General features: G+C 33.8%; 1 protein-coding gene and 1 pseudogene across 3 annotated transcripts; both read right to left on the bottom strand.

Annotated features, from left to right (window-relative positions):
• Window positions 1-109: 109 nt before the first annotated feature.
• LOC121240964 (stearoyl-[acyl-carrier-protein] 9-desaturase, chloroplastic-like) lies at window positions 110-23,806 on the bottom strand. 3 transcript variants are annotated; one of them, XM_041138485.1, is made up of 4 exons: window positions 23,628-23,806; window positions 23,180-23,340; window positions 992-1,487; window positions 110-839 (listed from the first exon to the last, which is right to left on the bottom strand). In XM_041138485.1, exons 2-4 carry the CDS (start codon window positions 23,299-23,301, stop codon window positions 288-290), a joined length of 1,170 nt encoding a protein of 389 aa, XP_040994419.1. In that variant the 5' UTR covers window positions 23,302-23,340; window positions 23,628-23,806; the 3' UTR covers window positions 110-287. The 3 variants fall into 3 exon arrangements, with proteins under 3 accessions (XP_040994419.1, XP_040994420.1, XP_040994418.1); XM_041138486.1 differs by lacking the exons at window positions 23,180-23,340; window positions 23,628-23,806 and adding exons at window positions 1,938-2,096; window positions 2,361-2,402; XM_041138484.1 differs by lacking the exons at window positions 110-839; window positions 992-1,487 and adding exons at window positions 21,454-22,156; window positions 22,283-22,778.
• On the bottom strand, window positions 10,717-12,009 carry LOC121240967 (annotated as a pseudogene).
• Window positions 23,807-25,097: the final 1,291 nt, after the last annotated feature.

Here is a 25,097-nt window from a genome sequence, read left to right as displayed (position 1 = left end):
TTAAATTAACAAATAATTTGTTTATTATTGAATGGGTTTTTATTCTATTTGGAATGATTCTTTGGTATTGGGCTAATAAATGTTAATATGATAAGCCCAATGTAATTGGACTATAAAATACAGATTAATATTGTGTGGATTTACTTGTTATGAATATTGATAGATCGAATCAAAGCCTTTTATTTTAACATATGAGTTTGCACATGACCACTATTTTTCTTTTGAAGGAACAAGCTGATAAATATTAAAAAAGAAAAATGGCCAGCTTTAGGCCCCTAACTAGGCTCTTACTGCCTGGCAGAAATCCAGCTGAAAGGAATGGAGGGTGCTTTCTCAGCCAGTGACATAGCTATCTCCTCAACCCTTTGCATTCTTTGAGCTAATCCACAGACAAAGTCCTGGGCTTCTCGTCCTTCACTCGACAGTCCACTTAGCTTTTCCACATTCCATTTTGAAACCAAATGTTGGAGGATTTCTCTGTAGTCTCTTACTGTGTAGACTCCAATTCGAGAGGCAACATTAGCAAAGTGAAAAAATAGGTTGTCGTGTTCACCATCATACATTAAGCGGGCTGGCATTGATATTTTCCTCCTCATCATGTCGGCAAAGGCCACAACTGTTTCATCTGGATCAAGCTCGAAAAGTTTCTCAACTATTTTGGTATAAGCAATTTCGTGGCGCTTCTCGTCTGAGGCAATTGTGCCGCATATCTGGGCAAGTATTGGGTCCCCATACTTCTTGGCAAGCTTGGCTGTGTTACCATGAGAGATAAATGTTGCTCTTTCTTGGAACGATGTGTAGATGGTGAAAAGGTAGGGATTTTCCCCTAGACCGGCATCCTATACAAGATTATAAACATTAACAGTTTAACATTAACAGTTTATGGATTAGAACTCCTTTTTAAGAGACATATATAGACGATATAGACAACTAAAATTAAAGCTCAAAAAGTATGTTAAAAATCATGTTATGTTGCATATCTGATCAGTACCATTCCCGACCCAAGCAGATATTGTGTTGTCTTCTCGATCTGTCTCATGTCCACTCGTCCGGAAAGGAAGAGGTACTTGTTCAAAAGATCACCATGCCTGTTTTCTTCAGCAGTCCATCCCCTTGCCCATATTGCCCAAGGTGTGTTGTCTACGCCTGTTACATCGTGATAAATTTCTGTGCCATTGATTTTTGCTTGGAAAGTTGGAAGGATTTCTTCTGTGATCATATCGCCAGCTAAGACAATCAAGTACTCGTCCGGAATGTCCTTTGTTCGTTTCCTCAATTCATTGATTTGCTCCAAAAATCCATCTGAGGTAGGATCTGGCAAAAAGTCCTGTGGTTGCCAAGATTTGTTGACAGGTTTTAGGAGAGTTACGATGTTATTTCTAGCCCATCCTTCCATGGACTTGAATATTTCAATCTTTTCCGGTGGCATGGTGCGGGTTAAGATAACATTTGCTTGGCTAGGAGAGCTTGGAGAATCTTTGTCCCGCCTAGAATGAAGCCATGCATGATAGAGAAAATTCAAGTTCATGTTGAGTATAGTTGGATATAAAATTTCTTAAGTATGCATGTCATGCATCAGTTAATCATTATCATCTTATCATTACAAAAAAATGATACTTGCAATCCTATAATATGCAAGCTGCCTCGAACACTCCCTTTAAAAAATGTGAAAAAATTGTAGACTCGCATAAAAAAATCAATTTTTAATAGTAGATATCACTAGTTTTCAAATAGATTATGCGAGACTTACATATTTCTTAGAATTGTATGTAACATTACTCTTTCCTTATATAGTATCAAATTATTAAAAGAAAACTAAAGAATGATAAATAATTTTTTTAATAATTTGATACTACTTTATTAGATGATGATAAAAGATAACAATTAAGAGGACTACGAATATCGCTCCTCGCCAACAATACTTCGCAAGGACTCACCTAGATCTGGAGTGTAGAGTAGAAGTCATAGAAAACTTGGGAGATCTCTGAGCTCTCATAGGTGGAAGAGCATGTAAAACTAGGGATTGAAAGGTGAAGCAATTGAGTTTTACATCCATGTCTTCTCTCTTAATTTATGCTAGCTTCAGCTTCTGGGCACTGAAGAACATTAATGAAGATCATCATGGAACTGTAAGTGCTTGAATGTAAAGGAATCAGGAAAAATTAAGTAAATATTTCTACAAGCAGATGAAATAAATCCAGAAAATGGAAAACAAGAGATTCAACCATGCAAGTCTACATTTATCAAAAGGTTCATCCATGTTTAACTCTAATGAGTATAAATGGAAAATCATCTGTCGATAACATTTGATGATCCAACAAATATTATATGTTTCCTTACAAAAATCCAATCATACATACCTTAACTACTCTTTGGGATATGCTTCAGGCGCATTTGCTCTAACTTTACTTATTTTATAAGCCATTCGGGGGCCATCAAAATAACCCGTCTACGCTTTAATTAGCATTAATCAATGTACCGCGTACTACGTTAATAGGCCTTAATTATTAGAATTTTTCTTCAATTTATAATTCAATTAATAGATAGCAAACCTACTAAATATTTATATGAGATATATTGGTTTGAAAAATAAATTTTAAAATTTAAATATTACAAATCAAATCTTACCATTTAAATAATATTGATCGTATGATATTATACACTCCGCTCGAGAATATAATAACTCTATTTTTATTTAGATATAAAAATAAATAAATCGATATAATTTATAAATTAAATCATTGGTTAAATTCCTTTGATTTTTTTGTTCTAACCTTAGAACGTCAGCTTTATCATATCTTTTTATAATTAAACATGTCCTGTAATTTTCTTTTAGGCTACATTTAGATAGTGAGAATACTTAAAAAATATTGAGAATGTTTATAAATAATAGTGAAAAAGTAATGAAAAAGTAATAATAGAATAATAAATAGTAAGTAAAAAATAATAAATAATAAAAAAATAAGTGAAAAATAATAATAAAATAAAAAATAGTAGTGAAAGTACTTGAGATACTCTTAATGAGAGTAGTGAGAATACGTGAGAGTAATGGATTCCACACCTTTACATTTTTTATCAAAGAATACGTCTAACTTATAAATCATTATTTTCTTATAATAAATACTGTCTTTGTTATCAAAAAGAAAAAAAATTACCTATCTTTTTCTATACAAACGTCAATGAAAAATTTTAGTAGAGCTCTTTAAATTTACGAATCAATCTTATTGTTCATGTATTTTCATTTTTTAATTTATTTATTTTTATTTAATATTTAAAGAAGTAGTTATTAATAAAATTGTGTATTTTTTCTTAATAATTAAGAATATTAAAAAAATACTTCAAAAAATCTTTAAAAAAAAAATTATAAGCGATATGTCCGGTTTTTTTTTTTTATTTATCTATTTATTTTTATTATTTGAAAATGACAAGTCCGGCTATTAACGCTGGGCGGCCAGGTTCAGCGATATTAAATGATAATAAATAAATGTATGCTCTGTGGAGTAGGCGAGACGGCATTACTTTGTTAGCTGCTCTATATGTGGCCACTGCGATGTTTTCTTTCTCGTTTATGATTTTCCCATTGAAAAGATTGCCCGTTTTAGAAAATCAGATATTGATTTGAATTAACTAATACTCTGCTTGGTCCAGACAGCTGCATCCATGTGTTTTTAATTAAACTATGTCCTTTAGAGGACGTCGTATTTAAGTACGCTTGCTCAATTAGTTTCTTGTTATTATCATCTTTGCTGAAATTCAATTTGCGAATTCGAAACATAAATATTAGAGTTCCATGTCAGCTGCCAATTTGCATGACTATGTAAGAAAATTATTTATTTGCGACTAATTATTTTTAATAAAATGATTATTTTTAGATAAAATAATATATTTTTATTATAAATAGTCTTTTTTATCATAAAAAAATAGTAATAAATACACATTTTTCTTGTAATTTGATTTTCACCAAAGTTGCTTGCCTCTCTTTTTCTTTATACCTTGATCTTGTCTTTACTCATTTTAGTGGCAGGGGTTTGTATAAACCTAGTATTTCAATGCATTTAATTTTAATGGAAATCTCAAATGTTATTATCTTTATTTGGTTGTTAATATTGTGAATAACTATTCCTATGCGCTAGATTGTGTAGCTGTTTGTGTCCAGTTGCGTATACTGTTTGTAGATAATGTTCAGTTGTATGTGTGATTTAAGTTTTTGTGTCCAGTTGTGTATGAGTAGGTTGTGGAGACCCTATGTTATGGAGAGGTGTAGCTTGTGATTCCAAATCAAGAACTGGGAGTACATGTTGTAAAGTTTACTATACAAAACTTGTATATGAAATTAATCATGCTTCAATGTCAATTCAGCTAATTTGTTTCTGTGCATGCATGAGTTTAGGAAAAAATCTATATAGCTTGTACAGACTTTTGTTCAGTTTTCATCTTGTGTATAATAGATTGGGAAAAATCTATATAGAAAGGGTATGTTGTTGTTCCACTTATCATCATGTAAATAATAGATTGGGAAAAAAATGTTATCAAGAATATCATAGATAAGCTCAAAAGTGATCAAAACTGATTGAGAAAAAATCTATATAGCCCAGCATAGTCAGAAAAGTGACAAAACACATTATCTTTTTCATAGCCTCCACGATACCTATCCCCCTATACAAAATAATACCTGGTCAAGTACATAATTAGGCTTTACCCAATTCAAGGGTAAGTACCAATACAGTTGTTCCATAGAAGAAAAATAAAGAAAATATCCAACTATTTATGTGCCGTATAGTTTATCCGAACGAACAAAAAATATTATAATTGATACAACCTAGTACAAATACAATAATATTTGTGCATTTCTATTCTCAACCCTTTGCAAATTTTGTTCGAGCTCAACCTTTTGAGCATTTCTCTCTCTCGCTCTCTTAGTTTATCTTCCCTTTGCAGCAATGAATTTTGATGTCCATCTTTAAGTTGACCCTTATTCACATTTCCGTATCCACTTTCTCTTATTAAGTTTTCCTTTGAAAAACCATTTATTGCAAGCTGTATCCAAGAATTGTTGTTGGAAGACTTTTTCAGGTTGTTTTTGGACAATTTGAGAAGCACTAGTATATCTACTTTTTTTTCTTTGTCCTGTATTCCTAGAATTAAAAAATACATACATTATTGTAGCAAGGAAATTTCTCCTAAAAGAATGAGACTGGCATCTCTCACTTCATGAGAATTAAAACCGTAAGGAGATTTTCCACTCAAGGCCCAAGAGGTTCGATTAAGCTCGGCTCAGAGAAGAAAGTCGTTAACTCGGCCCACTATGAGGCTTCTCTGTACATGACCTGCAAGATGAATGATACTATGGAGGATGAGACTCATAGATCTGAGAACCCCTCGAGTAGTGTCCAGTCCTCGAGTGCCCATCGCACAGCAGGCATGATATACGGGGAACCGTTGATCTATTGATAGAGAAGGCATGAACGGACCAGAAGGAAGGTAGACTGGGAAGAGAAGGTTGGAGAACTATGCCGCATTAATGGTTCCGCCACCCAGACAACACGCCACATTAATGACGTCATCGCAGAGCCATGCCGCATTTAAAGACTGAAAAAAAGAACAGTACGTGGAGCACGAACTTCATAAAAGCAAGCATAATCTGCCCTTCAGACTTGTAGTATAAATAGCAGATCCCAAGTACAAGAATACTCTCTCTGATTCCTAAACTCTCTTACTTATTTACTACACTCCAAGAATATTTACAAACTTTGGCATCGAAAGTTACATGGCCTTGAGGTCGCCCTCTCAAAGCCATAGTCTTTTCTACATTGTGCATGGCCCATTTTTGAAGATTTGAGTTGTTGGAGTTTGGCCCAAAGGTGTGTGAAACACAAATGAAAAGCTGGCTAAAAGAAAATGAAAAGGGAAAAGGCAGCCAAAAGAAAGGAGAAAAGAAAAAAAATACAAAAAAGAAGTGCAGCAAAGAAAATGTGGAAACCATAAAGCTGGATACACAAAATTATTTTATTAATTATGCAAGATTACAAGAAACAAATTACATCATCAAGCTGAAAAGCTACAAGAAACAAATTATACCATAAAACCGCAAAGCTACAAGGAACAGATTATACCATGAAGTAGCAAAGTTACAAGGAACAAGCTACATCATAAGGCCACATGACTACAGGGAGCAAGTTACACCGTGAAGCTTATATATTCGACAAAACAATTTCCAGTGCCTGACCCTAGACCATAAATCGGTTACGGAACCTAGATCGTAAAACAACCAGGGATAACCTAAAAGATCTAGAAGACCTCATTGTTCTTGGACCCAAGGAAACCAAAATGAATTCAGAGTCTGCAAATGTGTGTGTTTTAGATAGAGACGGTCGCCATGACACCACAATAACCAAGCCATTCACCATTACAACCAAACAGGTAGCAAGTTATGTGCAGGTAGCAAGTGGTGGAGAATGGCTTCGAAGTCGAGCTCCGTAAGCAAAAGAGTGAGAACGAGTGAGACACAATAAGCAAAAGGACAAGAACAAAAACAAAGAGTTCGGGACCCTAATAACAAAGGATGGGCGGTTCTAGCCTCTGGTGCTCAGATGGCTACAGCCAACAACGGCCCGAGTGCCACCAGAGGACCCATCGCCTACTAGGGTGTAAAGATTTCATCGAAGCCATGAAAGACAGAAGAAAATGCAAAGGAACTTTAGAAAGAAAGTAAAGGAAAACAAAAGAACTGAGAACTCAAGCAGTAAAGCAAGAGTCACAGAATAAAAGAGAAAATGCAGAAGTGAGTATAATGGATTTCCTAACTTGGAGAAGGGTCCTTCTATAGGCAGGGTTAACGTTTGGCCTCCCGAGGCGCCATAACTCCACGAATCACCACATGTCCCCCAGAGAACTAGAATCTCTTGATTATCGAACCGCTACAGAGCATATCTACTGATTCGATGTAAAGAATTAATGCTAGTAAAAAAAATGGAGCCATGAAGCGAAAATCGAAGGGATGACATTTAATGCGAAAATGTAACTAGCACGATGTTGCCATGTGTGCAAAATGCGAACAGTCAATCGGCGTGAGACCAGGCAGGGGATAAGGTTAGAGGAAATAAGAAGAATTCTTCCCAGACTCATCCAGAAAAAATTAGTATGGTAACTATAAGGAATTTATTCCCACTGCTTAAAGCCCACTAGGTCTCTAGCCGTTACCTAGCCTGAGAGAGCTGAATAGTTAACAAGGCAGGTCAATCTAACAATTTGTGGCCACTTTCAGAACCCAGAAGCTGGCACAGAGCGCCAAAAATAAAAAAAAAAACTAGGAAGGTGCAAACGAAAAGAAAAGACAAGAAAAAGCGGCAGGACATAATGAAAGGAAAGAAAAGGGGAGGAAAAAAAGCTCGGCAGGGTAAAGTGAAGGAAACCAGTATTAGAGACACAAACAAAAGGCTAAGCGGCTAGCGAGGTCAGAAAGGTTAAACCGGACGCCAGCGGGGTGGGTCGAGAAACCTCAAAGGCACGGTCGGACACGACCACCCAAGTAACACTCAAAACGATGGCCGTATTCCGAGAACGACTATCCACAAAGGATAAGCAAGCACGGTATGACCAGCCAGCAGGGTAGGTAGGAGCTCTATGGACCCCTTCGCCATCGTCTCCCAAGCTGACCACGAGAAAATGAAAAGGAAAAAGAGACAAAGGCGAGAAATGACAGACAAGACAGATGCATTAGTCAGTATGTATATATATACAAGCCGTTGAGTGACAAAATGCAGATACATGCATTAAAAAAAAAACAATTGGGAGAAAGTGTAATAAAACAAATAAAATCCTTAAGCCTCAACATTAGGAGCATCGGTCTCAGCGTCAGGAGTTATGCATAAAAGTTTAGACTATTTTAGAAAAATCGACGAAAGTCGAGAAATTTAAGTTGTACATATAGACTCTAAATATACAGAATTGATGTCAATATTATGGAGTCAATGTGATTTTAAGGTCATGAAGGACCAAGGTTTATGGGAATATAGATTAAGGTTTATTTCGAGGTACGTGTTTAAGTAGAAATTGATGTAAGCTACGTGCCTATCTTATTGGAAATCAGTTGCGCCCCAGAAATATTGGATCAGCGCTACGAGGTAAGTAGCATGATCATACCCCTGCATGTATATACGGTAAACGACATTTCTTTTATAAAAATATTATGCATGTATGCTCTATATTGGAAGCTTATTTTTACATACCCAAGTCATGATAAAATTATGAAGATCCATGATTTTTCATGAAAAATTATGCATTAAATTATTTATGAAAATTCATGATGTTATGAAATGAGTTATGTATCAAAAGATTTATAAAAAGACATGATTGTATGTGAAAGTTATGCATTAAAATAATTTATGAAAGTTATGCATGATTTTATGTGAATGTTTATATTTATGAAAAATCATGATTTTTTGTGAGGAGTCATGTATCACGACATGTTATGAAAGGATATGATTTCATTTGAAATCTATGATATGATATGACAAGTATGTATACGATTTATTTTGAAATCTATGATATGACAAGTATGCAAGTATGATTATGATAAAGTATGAATGATAAGATACGTAATGGCCTATGTTATGATATGAAGATGGTACTTATGTTATGGACATATTGCATTGTCAGGTTGTGCATGCTGGTAGTGCACCCAGTATGCCTTCCTTATGTATGGATTCCACAACCTGCAGCCACGAGCAGAATTAAAATCTACTTAGATTAGCTAACCCTAACTCACGGGGGTCAACAGTGGATATTGGCCTATGATAAGTGAAATATAAATTCATGTTCATGTTCATGTTATTTACGTATGTATTTATGAGTATGCATATTTTTTCAAGAAATGTTATGTTTATTATGTTTATTGTATGATGTATTGCTTATTGAGTATTTGACTTATTTTTTTGTATATTTTTATGTTTTTGTTAAATATGTTTATTTGACTCATTTTTGGAGTATTTGACTCATTTTTTGTATATTATATTTTAACCATCCCAAGTGATGACATTTATAAGAATGAGACTACAGGATAGGACTTGACCCAGGGAAGCGAGGCAGAGGCCTAGATAGTTATGTCATGTTCAGTTTATGATTTAAGATTTAAATAAATTATTTTGATAAACACATAAGATTTTAATATTTTTTTAAAACAAGTGCTTCCACAGACTCTATTTTAGATTTTAAGTATTTATTAAATTTTGTTTTATTTATGGAATTTTTCACATCTGGTGCATCAGTTAAAAAAAAAAGTTAGTTAAGTTTAGTAGCACACTAGTTCCAAGAAAATTCTAAAAATGTCTTTATTGGAGAGTAGGGTGTTACATGTATGCTTAAATCCTAAAATCACAGAGAGAAAATAAGTAATATATGAAAAATTTTGAAGAAGATTATTTACAAGAAACGATACATTACCCCTCCCGCATATCTAAGGGCTTCACGTTGGTGGATTGAGGGCTTCGTGTCAATGGACTGAGTTGTGAGAATTTGAGTGTGTCGAACTCACAGAGAAGAAGAAGAAATCTTAGAGAAAATTTCACTTTTAATGAACTTGGTCTACCACATGGAGTGTGGGGTGTGCATCCAACAACCAATCGGCTGATACTAAGATTTTTTCATATTTTTATGATGGAAAAATTTTTCTAATCAGTCACTATTCACCAACCCACACCCCAAATCCTATGAAAAACATCTCCATACTATATGAAAAATACCTCATATCTTATGAAAAATCTATAGGTGTGAGGCGGTTTTCTCCTCAACCTTTTATGAGGACATTTATGAATAAGGAGGCTTGACCTCCATTTATTTTAAAAAAAAAAAAACTATAGGTGTAAGGTGCGAGAGCGAATAGTGGTTGTTGCATAGTAAATCCCATCACTTTATGAAAAATTAACAATTTGTATAAGTCTAAAATAGACAAGCTTTGCGTAGTCTCTTTATGAAAAAGTGTTAAAAAAAATCTAATCTTCATCTGTGGGATCCACTTTTTTACAAAGGGTCTGCGTAGGACTTTATCTATTTGAAGCTTGTATATAACATTACTCATTATTTATTAATGTAAAGAGTAATTTGCCGAGCTACTTTACAAAAGGTCTTATATTTAAATAGTATCATTATGTTCAAATCATCCACTCCTTTATAAAATAAATTGTACAAATAATTTTATTCTTTAGTCAATGTTAAGTACACAATTTATATCACTTAAAATAGAATTATTTATTACTAATATTGCAATTTGAATGTCTTTATATCATACACTAGTCACATGATATAATTTGATTATAAGATTTAAATTTTAGAATCTTACAAATCAAATTATGTCATGTGAATCGTGTGTGATGTAAAGGCTTTTAAATAGAATTATTCATCACTTAAATAGTACAATTTTATATGTAAGATTTAAATTTTAAAATTTATCTTTTAAATCAAATTATATTATGTAAGCACTTTACTAGATATGCTCTACACACCATGATACCAATTTGAGAATTTTCAAATATATTTTCAATTAATTATTCTTAAATTAAAAAATAATTTATTTATTATTCGAATGGGTTTTTATTCTATTTTGAATGATTCTTTGGTATTGGGCTAATAAACGTTAATATGATAAGCCCAATGTAATTGGACCATAAAAAGCAGGTTAACATTGTGTGGATTTACTTGTTATGAATATTGATGGATCGAATGAAAGCCTTTTATTTTAACATATGAGTTTGCACAAAGCCACATTTTTTTTTTAAAGGAACAAGCTGATAAATATTAAAAAAGAAAGGGGAAAAAAAAAAAAAAGGACAACACACACAGTGGTAGCTTTAGGTCCCTAGGCTTTTACATCTTCCTAGCAGCAATCCAGGTGAAAGGAATGGAGGGTACTTTCTCGGCCAGTGCCAGAGCTCTCTCCTCAACCCTTTGTATTCTTTTAGCTAATCCGCAGACAAAGTCCTGGGCTTCTCGTCCTTTACTCGACAATCCACTTAGTTTCTCCACATTCCATTTTGCAACCAAATGTTGGAGGATTTCTCTGTAGTCTCTTGTTGTGTAGACTCCAATCCGAGAGGCAGCATTAGCAAAGTGAAAAAATAGATCGTCGTGTTCACCATCATACATTAAGTGGGCTGGCATTGATATTTTCCTCCTCATCATGTCGGCAAAGGCCACAACTGTTTCATCTGGATCAAGCTCGAAAAGTTTCTCAACTATTTTGGTATAAGCAATTTCGTGACGCTTCTCGTTTGAGGCAATTGTGCCACATATCTGGGCAAGTATTGGGTCCCCATGCTTCTTGGCTAGCCTGACTGTGTTACCATGGGAGATAAATGTTGCTCTTTCTTGGAACGATGTGTAGATGGTTAAAAGGTATGGATTTTTCCCTAGACCGGCATCCTATACAAGATTATAAACATTAACAGTTTTAATATTAACAGTTTATGGATTAGAACTCCTTTTTAAGAGACATATATAGACGATATAGACAACTAAAAGATTGAAAGCTCAAAAAGTATGTTAAAAATCATGTTATGTTGCATGTTTCATCAGTACCATTCCCGACCCAAGCAGATATTGTGTTGTCTTTTCGATCTGTCTCATGTTCACTCGTCCGGAAAGGAAGAGATACTTGTTCAAAAGATCACCATGCCTTTTTTCTTCAGCAGTCCATCCCCTTGCCCATATTGCCCAAGGTGTGTTGTCTACGCCTGTTACATCGTGATAAATTTATGTGCCATTGATTTTTGCTTGGTAAGTTGGAAGGGCTTCTTCTGTGATCATATCGCCGGTTAAGACAATCAAGTACTCGTCCGGAATCTCCTTTGTTCGTTTCCTTAATTCATTGATTTGCTCCAAAAATCCATCTGAGGTAGGATCTGGCAAAAAGTCCTGTGGTTGCCAAGATTTGTTCATAGGTTTTAGGAGAGTTACAATGTTATTTCTAGCCTATTCTTCCATGGACTTGAATATTTCAATCTTTTCCGGTGGCATGGTGCAGGCTAAGATAACATTTGCATGGCTAGAAGAGTTTGGAGAATCTTTGTCACGCCTAGAATGAAGTCATGCATGATAGAGAAAATTCAAGTTCATGTTGAAAATAGTTGGATAATTTCTTAAGTATGCATGTCATGCATCAGTTAATCATTATCATCTTATCATTATAAAGAAATGATACTTACAATCCTATAATATGCAAGAATCGCACCCTCCATTTAAAAAAAGTAGATAAATTATAGAGTCGCATGAAAAAATCAATTTTTAATGGCGGATGCCACTAGTTTTCAAATAGATTGTGTGGGGGGTTTGCATACTTTTTAGAACTGTATCTACTATTACTCTTCCATTATATAGTATCAAATTATTAAAAGAAAACTAAAGAATGATAAATAATTTCTTAATAATTTGATACTAATTTATTAGATGATGATAAAAGATAACAATTAAGAGGACTACGAATATCACTTCTCGCCAACAATACTTCGCAAGGACTCACCTAGATCTGGAGTGTAGGGTAGATGTCATGGAAAACTTGGGAGATCTCTGAGCACTCATAGGTGGAAGAGCATGTAAAACTATGGATTGAAAGGTGAAGCAATTGAGTTTTACATCCATGTCTTCTCTCTTAATTTATGCTAGCTTCAGCTTCTGAGCACTGAAGAACATTAATGAAGATCATCATGGAACTGTAAGTGCTTGAATGTAAAGGAATTAGGAAATTAAGTAAATATTTCTACAAGCAGATGAAATAAATCCAGCAAATGGAAAACAAGAGATTCAACCATGCAAGTCTACATGCATGCATATGAACATGAGATTCAACCATGCAAGTCTACATTTATCAAAATGTTCATACATGTTTAACTCTAATTAGTATAAATGGAAAATCATCTGTCGCGCGATAACATGCATTTGATGATCCAACAAATATTATATGTTTCCATACAAAAATCCAATCATACATACCTTAACTACTCTTTGGGATATGCTTCATGCGCATTTGCTATAACTTGACTTATTTTATAAGCCATTCGGGGGCCATCAAAATAACCCGTCTACGCTTAATTGACATTAATCAATGTACCGCGTACTACGTTAATAGGCCTTAATTATTAGAATTTTTCTTCAATTTATAATTCAATTAATAGATAGCAAACCTACAAAAGTATTTATATGACTTATATTGATTTGAAAAATAATTTTTAAAATTTAAATCTTACAAATTAAATCCTATCATTTAACTAATATTGATCGTGTAATATTATACACTCCGTTCGAGAATAAAATAACTCTATTTTTATTTAGATACAAAAATAATAAATAAATAAATTAATATAATTTATAAATTAGATCATTGGTTGAATTCTTTTGATTTTTTTATTCTAACCTTTGAACGAATGCTTTATCATCTCTTTTTTATAATTAAACATGTCCTGTAATTTTCTTTTAGTGTAATATTAAATATAATTATAGAATGTTCAAACTCTATATATTATCTCTTAAAGAAAGTTTGATCCACCGTTAGTAAATAAAATTTTTCAAATGGATTCCACATCTTTACACTTTTTAAAAAAGAATATGTCTAACATATAAATCATTCTTTTCTTATAATAAGTATTCTCTGTCTTTGTTATCAAAAAGAAAAGAAAAAAAAAATCTGTCTTTTTTCATACAAACGTCGATAATAATATTAGTGGAGTTTTTTAAACTTATTAATTAATTTTATCATTCATATATTTTAATATTTTAATTAATTTATTTTTATTTAATATTTAAAAAGTGATTATTAATAAAATTATATATATTTTAATAACTAAGAATATTAAAAAAAATCTTTAAAATACTTCAAAAGAATATTTGAAAATGACAAGTCCGGCTATTAAAGCTGGGCGGCCAGGTTCAGCTATATTAAATGATAATAAATAAATGTATGCTCTGTGGGGCAGGCGACGCGGCAATCGATATAAGATTTTCATTTGTTTTTAGAGATGAAATTAAAATTAAAAAATTAAATAAAATATTATTAAAATATATTTTTTAATATTATTTTTATTTTAAGATTTAAAAAAAATTAAATTATTTATTTTATTTTATATAAAAATTTAAAAAAATTATAATAATAAAATAAAATAAAATAAAATATTTTCTGAAAATAAACGACATCCAATCTTTCCGAAGCAACTGGCCGGTGTCATTAAAAGCAGCACATGCATTACTTTGTTAGCTGCTCTATATGTGGCCACTGCGATGTTTTCTTTCTCGTTTATGATTTTCCCATTGAAAAGATTGCCGGTTTTAGAAAATCAGACATTGATTTGAATTAATTCATACTCTGCTTGGTCCGGACAGCTGCATGCATGTATTTTTAATTAAACTATTGTCCTTTACAAGACATCTCATTTAATATACTCTTGCTCAGTTAGTTTCTTGTTATTATCATCTTCGCTGAAATTCAATTTGCGAATTCGAAACATAAATATTTGAGTTCCATATCTGCTGCCAATTTGCATGGTGACGGGGAGGTTGTGCATGACATTGTAAGAAAATTTATTTACGATTAGTTATTTTTAATAAAATAATTATTTTTAATTAAAATGAGTCTATTTTTATTATAAATAATTATTTTTATCGTAAAAAAAAATCATAAATACACGTTTTTTTTATAGTATGATTTTCATCAAAGATATATAATAATAATAATATATCCCCAAAGACTTTGGAAAGAATTTATAGAGAGGAAATTGAATGTAAAATGGCCTTTCTATTAATTGTTCCATGAGCTGATCAACCAAATATTCATCTATATATCTTAACTAGGGGAAGAGCACGCAGATCGATTTTGGATGGGAAAATACATTCCCCACCTAGCTAGTCCGTTAAAGGAGCGTCTACCTTCCTCTAATAAGGAAAAGAATGTTATTAATGCACCAATATCCAAGCCACAAAGCTGGATGGACAAATGCAAATACATATTTAATGCAAACAGTTGATTAAGGAGCACCGTCATCTTCAAAATATAGTATCAAAGAAAAATAAAAATAAAAAATCTTCCTTCAGTATCCTATATTCATCATATTAAATCTAGTGCTTATATTAGTGTTCATTCATGGGTTGTCTTCTTTAAGATCAACTTTGCAAGGTTGCTTGCCTCTCTTTTTCTTTATATCTTGATCTTGTCTTTACTCATTTTAGTGGCAGGGGTTTGTATAAACCCTGTATTTCAATGTATTTAATTTCAAAGGGAATCTCAAATGTTATTATCTTTATTTGGTTGTGTTAATATTGTGAATAACTATTCCTATACTCTAGATTGTGCAGTTGTTTGTGTCTAGTTGCGTACACTCTTTGTGGATTATGTCCAGTTGTATGTGTGATTCAAGATTTTGTGTCCAGTTGTGTATATGAGTGGGTTGTGGAGATCCTATGTTATGGAGATGCATAGCTTGTGATTCCAAATCAGGAACTGTGAGTACATGTTGTAAAGTTTACCATACAAAACTTATATATGAAATCAATCATACTTCAATGTCAATTCAGCTAATTTGTTTCTGTGCATGCATGAGTTTAGGAAAAAATCTATATAGCTTGTGTAGAGTTTTGTTCAGTTTTCAGCTTGTGTATAATAGATTAGGAAAATCTATATAAAGGGTGTATGTTTGTGTTCCACTTATCATCATGTGAATAATACATTGGGAAAAAAATGTTATCAAGAATATCATAGATAAGCTCAAAAGTGATCAAAACAAATTGAGAAAAAATCTATATAGCCAAGCATATTCAGAAAAGTGACCAAAAATACTAGATTTTTCATAGTCTCCACGGTACCTCTCCCCCTATACAAAATAATACCTTGTCAAGTACATAATCAGGCTCTGTCCAATTCAAGGGTAAGTACCATTACAGTTGTTCCATAGAAGAAAAATAAAGAAAATATCCAATTATTTACATGTGTCCTATAGTTTATCCGAACAAATCAAAATCTATTATAATTGATACAATCTAGTACAAATACAATAATATTCGTGCATTTCTATTCTCAATCCTTCGCAAATTTTGTTCGAGCTCAACCTTCTGAGCATTTCTCTCTCTCGCTCATTTAGTTTATCTTCCCTTTGCAGCAATGAGCTTTGCTGTCCATCTTTAAGTTGACCCTTATACACATTTCCGTATCCACCTTCTCCTATTAAGTTCTCATTTGAAAAACCATTTGTTGCAAGATGTATCCAAGGATTGTTATTGGAAGACTTGTTCAGGTTGTTTTTGGACAATTTGAGAATCACTGGTATATCTACTTTTTTCTTTGTCCTTTATTCCTATAATTAAAAAATACATACATTATTGTAGCAAGGAAACTGCTCCTAAAAGAATGAAACTAGCATCTCTCATTCCATGAGAATTAAAACTGTAAGGGGATTTTCATCTCAAGGCCCAAGAGGCTCAGTTAAGCTCGGTTTGGAAAAGAAAGTCGTTAACTCGGCCCACTAAGAGGCTCCACTGTACATGACATGTAGGAGGGATAGTACTACGGAGGATGAGACTCATCAATTTGAGGACCCCTTGGGTAGTGTCTAGTCCTCGAGTGCCCATCGCACAACATGCATGATATACGAGGAACCGTTGATCTAATGATCGAGAAGGCATGAATGGATCAGAAGGAAGGCAGACTGGGAGGAGAAGGTTGGAGAACCATGCTGCATTAATGGTTCCGCCAACCAGACAATATGTCACATTAATGATGTTGTCACAGAGTCATGCCGCATTTAAGGAGTCTGATAAAATGAACAATATGAGGAACACGGACTTCATGAAAGCAAGCATAATCTGCCCTTCATACTTGTAGTATAAATAGCAAATCCGAAGTACAAGAATACTCTATCTGATCCCTAAACTCTTTTACTTATCTACTACACTCTAAGAATATTTACTAATTTTGGCATCAGAAGTTACATGTTCCTGAGATTGCCCTCTCAAATCTATAGTCTTTTCTACCTTGTGCAGGACTCGTTTTTAAAGACTTGTTTTGTCAGAGTTTGGCCCAAAGGTGTGTGAAACATGAAGGAAAAGCCGGCTAAAAGAAAATGAAAAGGGAAAAGACAGCCAAAAAAAAGAAGAAATGAAAAAAGAAAAAGAAAAAAGAAATGCAGCAAAGAAAATGCAGAAACCATACAATCGGATACACAAAATCATTTTATTAATTATGCAGGATTACAAGAAGCAAATTACATCATCAAGCCGAAAAGCTACAAAGAACAAATTACATCATAAAGCCGCAAAGCTACAAGGAACAAATTACACCATAAAGTAGTAAAGCTACAAGGAGCAAGTTACATCATAAGGCCGTAGGACTACAAGGAGCAAGTTACACCGCGAAGCTTATATATTCAACAAAACAATTTCCAGTGCCTGACCCTAAACCATAAATCGGTCAGGGAACCTAGATCATAAAATAGCCAGGGATAACCTAAAAGATCCAGAAGACCTCATTGTTCCCCCAGACCACAACAACAAGGCCATTCACCACTACAACCAAGAGGTAGCAAGTTCGGTGCAGGTAGCAAGTGGCGGAGAATGGCTTCGAGGTCGAGTCCCGTAAGCAAAAGAGTGAGAACGAGTGAGACACAATAAGCAAAAGGGTAAGAACGAGAACAAAGGGTTCAGGATCCCAATAACAAAGGATGGGCGGTTCCACCCTCTGGCGCTCAGATGGCTACAACAGGCAACAACTTGAGTGCTACCAGAGAACCCATCGCCCACTAAGGAGTAAAGATATCATCGGAGCCATGAAAGACATAAGAAAATGCAAAGGAACTTCAGAAGGAAAGTAAAGAAAACAAAAGAATTGAGAACTCAAGCAATAAAGTAAGAGTCACAGAATAAAAGAGAAAATGCAGAATGAGTATAATGGATTTCCTAACTTAAAGAAAGGTCTTTCTATAGGCAGGGTAAACGTTTGGCCTCCTGAGGCACCATAACTCCACGAATCACCACTTGTCCCCCCAGAGAATCAGAATCTCTTGATTATTGCAACCGCTGTAGAGCATATCTATTGATACGATATGTAGAATTAATGCCAATAAAAAAAATGGAGCCATGAAGCGAAAATCGAAGGGACGACATTTCATGCATAAACGTAACTAGCACGGTGTTGCCACATGTGCAAAATGCGAACGGTCACTCGGTGTGCGACTAGGCAGGGCATAAGGTCAGAGGAAATAAGAAGAATTCTTCTCAGACTCGTGCAGAAAAAATTAGTAGGGTAACTATAAGGAATTTATTCCCACTACTTAAAGCCCGCTAGGTCTCTAGCCGTTACCCAGCCTGAGGGAGATGATTAGTCAACAAAGCAGGTCAATCTAATAATTTGTGGCAACTTTCAGAACCCAGAAGCTTGCACAGAGCGCCAAAAAAAAAGAGGAAAGAGCAAACGGAAAGAAAAGACAAGGAAAAGCGGCGGGACTGAGTGAAAGGAAAGAAAAAGGGGAGGAAAAAAAGCTCGACGGGGTAAAGTGAAGGAAGCCAGTATTAGAAAAATGAACAAAAAGCTAAGCGGCTAGCGAGGTCAAAGGGGTTAAACTGGATGCCAGCGGGGTAGGCCGAGAAACTTCAAAGGCACGGTCAGACACGGCCACCCAAGTAATACTCAAAACGATGGCCGTATTCCGAGAACGACTATCCACAGAGGATAAATTAGCGCGGTATGACCGGTCAGCAGGGTAGGTAGGAGCTTTATGGACCCCTTCGCCATCTTCCCCCAGGCCGGCCACCAGAAAAAAAAAAAAAAAATGAGGAAGAGACAAAGGCGAGACATGACAGATAAGATATATGCATTAGCCAGTATATATATATATATATATATACAAGCCATTAAGTGACAAAATGCGGATACATGCATTAAAAAAAAGGGAGAAAGTGTAATGAAACAAATAAAATCCTTAAGTCTCAGCGTCAGGAGTATCGGTCTCCGCGTCAGGAGTTATGCACAAAAGGTTAGACTATTTTAGAAAAATTGACGAAAGTCGAGAAATTTAAGTTGTACATATAGACTCTAATATACAGAATTGATGTCAATATTATGGAGTCGATGTGATTTTAGGGTCATGAAAGACTAAGGTTTATGGGAATATAGATTAAGGTTTATTACGAGGTACGTGTTTAAGTAGAAATTGACGTAAGCTACATGCCTATCTTATTGGAAATCAGTCACGCCCCAGAAATATTGGATTAGTGCTATGAGGTAAGTAGCATGATCATACCTCTACACGTATGTACGGTAAAAGACATGTCTTTTATAAAAATATTATGCATATGTGCCATCCATTGAAAGCCCTTTTTTACGTACCCAAGTCAAGATAAAATTATGAAGATTTATGATTTTTCATGAAGAATTATGCATTAAATTATTTATGAAAATTCATGATTTTATGAAAGGAGTTATGCATCAAAAGACTCGTTTGTTTTCAGAAAACATCTCATCTCATCTAATCATTACAACTTTCCCAACTTTCAATACAAAATAAAATAAACAATTCAACTTTTTCAAATCCCAAAATAAAAATAATATTAAAAAATATATTATAACAATACTTTATTCAACTTTTTAACTTTAATCTCAACTCATCTCATCTGCAAAAATAAACAAGCTCTTATCAAAATATATGATTGTATGTGAGAGTTATGCATTAAAATAATTTATGAAAATCCATGCATGATTTTATATGAAGGTTTATATTTATGAAAAATCATGATTTTTTGTGAGGAGTCATGTATCACTACACGTTATGAAATAATGTGATTTTATTTGTAATCTATGATATGATATGATAAATATGTATGTGATTTCTTTTGAAATCTATGATATGACAAGTATGCAAGTATGATTATGATAAAGTATGAATGATAAGATACGTAACAGCCTGTGTTATGATATGAAGACAGTACCTATGTTATGGACATATTCCATTGCCAGGTCGTGCATGCTGGTAGTGCACCCAGTATGTCTTCCTTATGTATGAATTCTACAATCTGCGGCCATGGACAGAATTATAATCTACTTAGATTCGCTAACCCTAACTCACGGGGGTCAACAGTGGGTATCGGCCTATGATAAGTGAAATATAAGTTTATGTTCATATTCATATTATTTACGTATGTATTTATGAGTATGCATGTTTTTCAAGAAACTTTATGTTTATTATGTTTACTGTATGATGTATTGCTTATTGAGTATTTGTCTTATTTTTTGTATATTTTTATGTTTTTGTTAAAGTATGTTTATTGAGTATGTTTATTAGACTCATTTTTTTGAGTATTTGACTCATTTTTTTTATATTATATCTTAACCCACCCTAGGTGATGACATTTATGAGAATGAGTTTGGAGAATAGGACTTGACCCAAGGAGGCGAGGCAGAGGCCTAGATAGCTATGTCATGTTCAGTTTATGATTTAAGATTTAAATAAATTATTTTGATAAGCACATAAGATTTTAATATTTTTTTAAACAAGTGCTTCCGCAGACTCTATTTTAGATTTTAAGTATTTATTAAATTTTGTTGTATTTATAGAATCTTTTGCATCTTATGCATCATTAAAAGAAAAGTTTTTAGTCAAATTTAGTAGCACATTAGCTCCCCAAAAATTCTAAAAATATCTTTATTGGGGAGCAGGGTGTTACATATATGCTTAAACCCTAGAATCACAGAGAAAAAAGGAGTAATACATGGAAAATTTTGAAGAATATTATTTACAAGAAAGATACATTATCCCTCCTACAGATTTGAGGGCTTCACATCGGTGGATTGAGGGCTTCGCGTCGGTGGACTGAGTGGTGAGAATATGAGTGGTGAGAAGGTCTTATCTCAAAATAGTATCATTATGTTTAAATCATCCACTCATTTATAAAATAAATTGTACAAATAATTTTATTCTTTAGTCAATGTTGAGTACACCATTTATATCACTTAAAATAGAATTATTTATTACTAATAGTTCAATTTGAATGTCTTTATATCATACACTAGTCGCATGACATAATTTAATTTGTAGGATTTAAATTTTAGAATCTTACAAATCAAATTATGTCAAGTAAATGGTGTGTGATGTAAAGGCCTTCAAATAAAATTATTCATCACTTAAATAGTAAAATTTTATATGTAAGATTTAAATTTTAAAATTTATTTTTTAAGTTAAATTATATCATGTAAGTACTTTACTAGATAAGCTCTACACACCGGGATACCAATTTGAGAATTTTTAAATATATTTTCAATTAATTATTCTTAAATTAACAAATAATTTATTTATTATTCGAATGGGTTTTTATTCTATTTTGAATGATTCTTTGGTATTGGGCTAATTAATGTTAATATGATAAGCCCAATGTAATTGAACTATAAAATTCAGATTAATATTGTGTGGATTTACTTGTCATGAATAGTGATGGATCGAATCAAAGCCTTTTATTTTAACATATGAGTTTGCACATGACCACCATTTTTTTTTAAAGGAACAAGCTGGTAAATACTAAAAAAGAAAGAAAAAAAAAAAAAAAACAACACACATAGTGGCAACTTTAGGCCTCTAGGCTCTTACATCTGCCTAGCAGCAATCCAGGTGAAAGGAATGGATGGTGCTTTCTCGGCCAGTGCCTGAACTCTCTCCTCAACCCTTTGCATTCTTTGAGCTAATCCACAGACAAAGTCCTGAGCTTCTCGTCCTTCACTTAACAGTCCACTTAGCTTCTCCACATTCCATTTTGAAACCAAATGTTCGAGGATTTCTCTATAGTCTCTTGCTGTGTAGACTCCAATCCGAGAGGCAACATTAGCAAAGTGAGAAAATAGGTTGTCGTGTTCACCATCATACATTAAGCGGGCTGGCATTGATATCTTCCTCCTCATCATGTCGGCAAAGGCCACAACTGTTTCATCTGGATCAAGTTCGAAAAGTTTCTCAACTATTTTGGTATAAGCAATTTCGTGGCGCTTCTCGTCTGAGGCAATTGTGCCACATATCTGGGCAAGTATTGGATCTCCATGCTTCTTGGCAAGCCTGGCTGTGTTACCATGGGAGATAAATGTTGCTCTTTCTTGGAATGATGTGTAGATGGTGAAAAGGTAGGGATTTTCCCCTAGACCGGCATCCTATATATAGAAGATTATAAACATTAATAGTTTATGTATTACAACTCCTTTTTAAGAGACATATATAGATGATATAGACAACTAAAATATTGAAAGCTCAAGAAGTATGTTAAAAATCATCAGTACCATTCCCGACCCAAGCAGATATTGTGTTGTCTTCTCGATTTGTCTCATGTCCACTCGTCCAGAAAGGAAGAGGTACTTGTTCAAAAGATCACCACGCCTATTTTCTTCAGCAGTCCATCCCCTTGCCCATATTGCCCAAGGTGTGTTGTCTACGCCTGTTACATTGTGATAAATTTTTGTGCCATTGATTTTTGCTTGGTAAGTAGGAAGGGCTTCTTCTGTAATCATATTGCCGGCTAAGACAATCAAGTACTCGACCGGAATGTCCTTTGTTCGTTTCCTTAATTCATTGATTTGCTCCAAAAATCCATCTGAGGTAGGATCTGGCAAAATGCCTTGTGGTTGCCAAGATTTGTTCAGAGGTTTTAGGAGAGTTACGATGTTATTTCTAGCCCATCCTTCCATGAACTTGAATATTTCAATCTTTTCTGGTGGCATGGTGCGGGCTAAGATAACATTTGCTTGGCTAGGAGAGCCTAGAGAATCTTTGTCTTGCCTAGAATGAAGCCATGCATGATAGAGAAAATTCAAGTTCATGTTGAAAATAGTTGGATAATTTCTTTTAAGTTTGTCATGCATCATTATCATCTTATCACTATAAAGAAGTGATATTGGCAATACTACAATATGCAAGAATCGCACACTTTTTTTAAAAGAAAATAGATAAATTATAAACTCACATGAAAAAATCAATTTTAATGGTGGATGTCACTAGATTTTAAATAGATTGTGTGGGTCTTGCATACTTACTAAAACTGTATCTACTATTACTCTTTCCTTATATGGTATCTAAAAGAAAACAAAAGAGTGATAAATAAATTGAAACTACTTTATTAGATGACGATAAAATATAACAATTAAGAGAATGATGAATATCACTTTCTCAGAAGGACTCACCTAGATCTGGAGTGTAGGGTAGAAGTCATAGAAATCTTGGGAGATCTCTGAGCAGTCATAGGTGGAAGAGAATGTGGAACTAGGGATTGAAAGGTCATGAAGCAATTGAGTTTTACATCCATGTCTGCTTCTCTCTTAATTTATGCTTAAGCTTCTGAGCAGTACTGAAGAACATTAATGAGATCATCATGGAACTGTAAGTGCTTGAATGTAAAGGAATCAGGAAAAATTAAGTAAATATTTGTACAAGCAGATGAAATAAATCCAGAAAATGGAAAACAAGATGCATGCGCATGCATATCAACATGATATTCAACCATGCAGGTCTACATTTATCAAAAGGTTCATCCATGTTTAACTCTTAATATAAATGGAAAATCATCTCATGTCGATAACAAATGATCTATGTTTCCTTAAAAAAAAAAAAAAAAAATCCAATCATACATACCTTAACTACTGATCTTTGGGATATGCTTCATGCGCATTTGCTCGAACTTGACTTATTTTATAAGCCATTCGGGGGAACTGTAGATTACAGTCACACCATCAAAATAACGTTGTACGCTTAGCATTAAAGAAAGTGAGATCCATCATTGACAAATAAAATTTTTCAAATGGATTCCACATCTTTACACTTTTTTGAAAAAATATGCGTAACTTACAAATCATTATTTTCTAATAATAAATATTGTCTGTCCTTTTCCACACAAGAGTCAATATGATATTAAATGATAATAAATATATTCTCAGTAGAGTAGGCAACACACCAATCGATATGTTATCCATTCCACTCGTATGCCCACGATGTGCCTACAAGGGTTTCGTTGTGACATTGAGAACCATACAATTTGAATCACTCGAATTAATTCTTCTGTCCATCGTATCGAAATTAACAAAAAATGTAAAACTTTTTGAAATTAATTTTGAAGTACAAAATTATTTAAGGATGGTTTGGGCATTTCGAATAGACTTGTTCATCTGAGTCAGTTTTTTTTGGGTCAAGTCCCGAATTCAGATAACCGAGTTCCAATTACAGGTTTTGGTCTATAACAAATCCGGTCCAGTACTTATATAGAAAAATACAGATAAATGTACAAAACCCCACCCCCCCGGCGCCCGGTTTCTTATATTTTTATGACCTGATGAGCTCACATGTTCTTTTGCCATTGTTATTGGAACAATATATACATGGATGTATTTACTCGGTTAGAAATGAACTCTCGCACGGGAGCATTATCCCGTTCTCACCGCCATCGAAGTACCCGACGGCAAAAAACCCCCCACTCCACTGTGCAGTACATGCTAATCCCTGCAATCAAATGAAAAGAAAAATCTCTGTTGATGCTTGCTGATATTGTGATTTTATTGTAACATGTAGTTGCTGGAAGTGAGGATTCGAATGTATACTTCTATGATTTAACTCGGCCGACGAATACATGTGTAAACAATTCAGTTACGTACATGAGGTCCATCTTATTTTCCATTAATTGGTTTTAATCATATACTGCATCTATCGATCTGGTTTCAGCCTGACCCAACTACTGTGACTGCAGGGTCATCTCTTTCCAGTTATATATATGAGGGATTCACGTTGGTGGATTGAGGGTTTCATGTTGATGGACTGAGTTGTGAGAATCTGAGTGTGTCGAATTTACAGAGAAGAAGTAGAAATCTTAGAGAAGATTTCACTTTTAGTGAACCCGATCTACCACATGAAGTGTGAGGTGTGCATCCAACAACCAATCGACTGATTCCAAGATTTTTCCATATTTTTATGATGGAAATATTTTTCTAATCAGCCACTATTCACCAACCCACTCTCCAAAGCTTACGAAAAACACATCCATGCTATATGAAAAATTCATCATATCCTATGAAAAAACCATTGGTGTGAGGTGTGAGAGTGAATAGTAGTTGT

Source organism: Juglans microcarpa x Juglans regia, chromosome 7S (assembly GCF_004785595.1).
Source record: "Juglans microcarpa x Juglans regia isolate MS1-56 chromosome 7S, Jm3101_v1.0, whole genome shotgun sequence".
Taxonomy (NCBI): Eukaryota; Viridiplantae; Streptophyta; class Magnoliopsida; order Fagales; family Juglandaceae; genus Juglans; species Juglans microcarpa x Juglans regia.
Note: the sequence above shows the minus strand (reverse complement) of the source record. Positions and strands in the feature narration are given on the sequence as shown.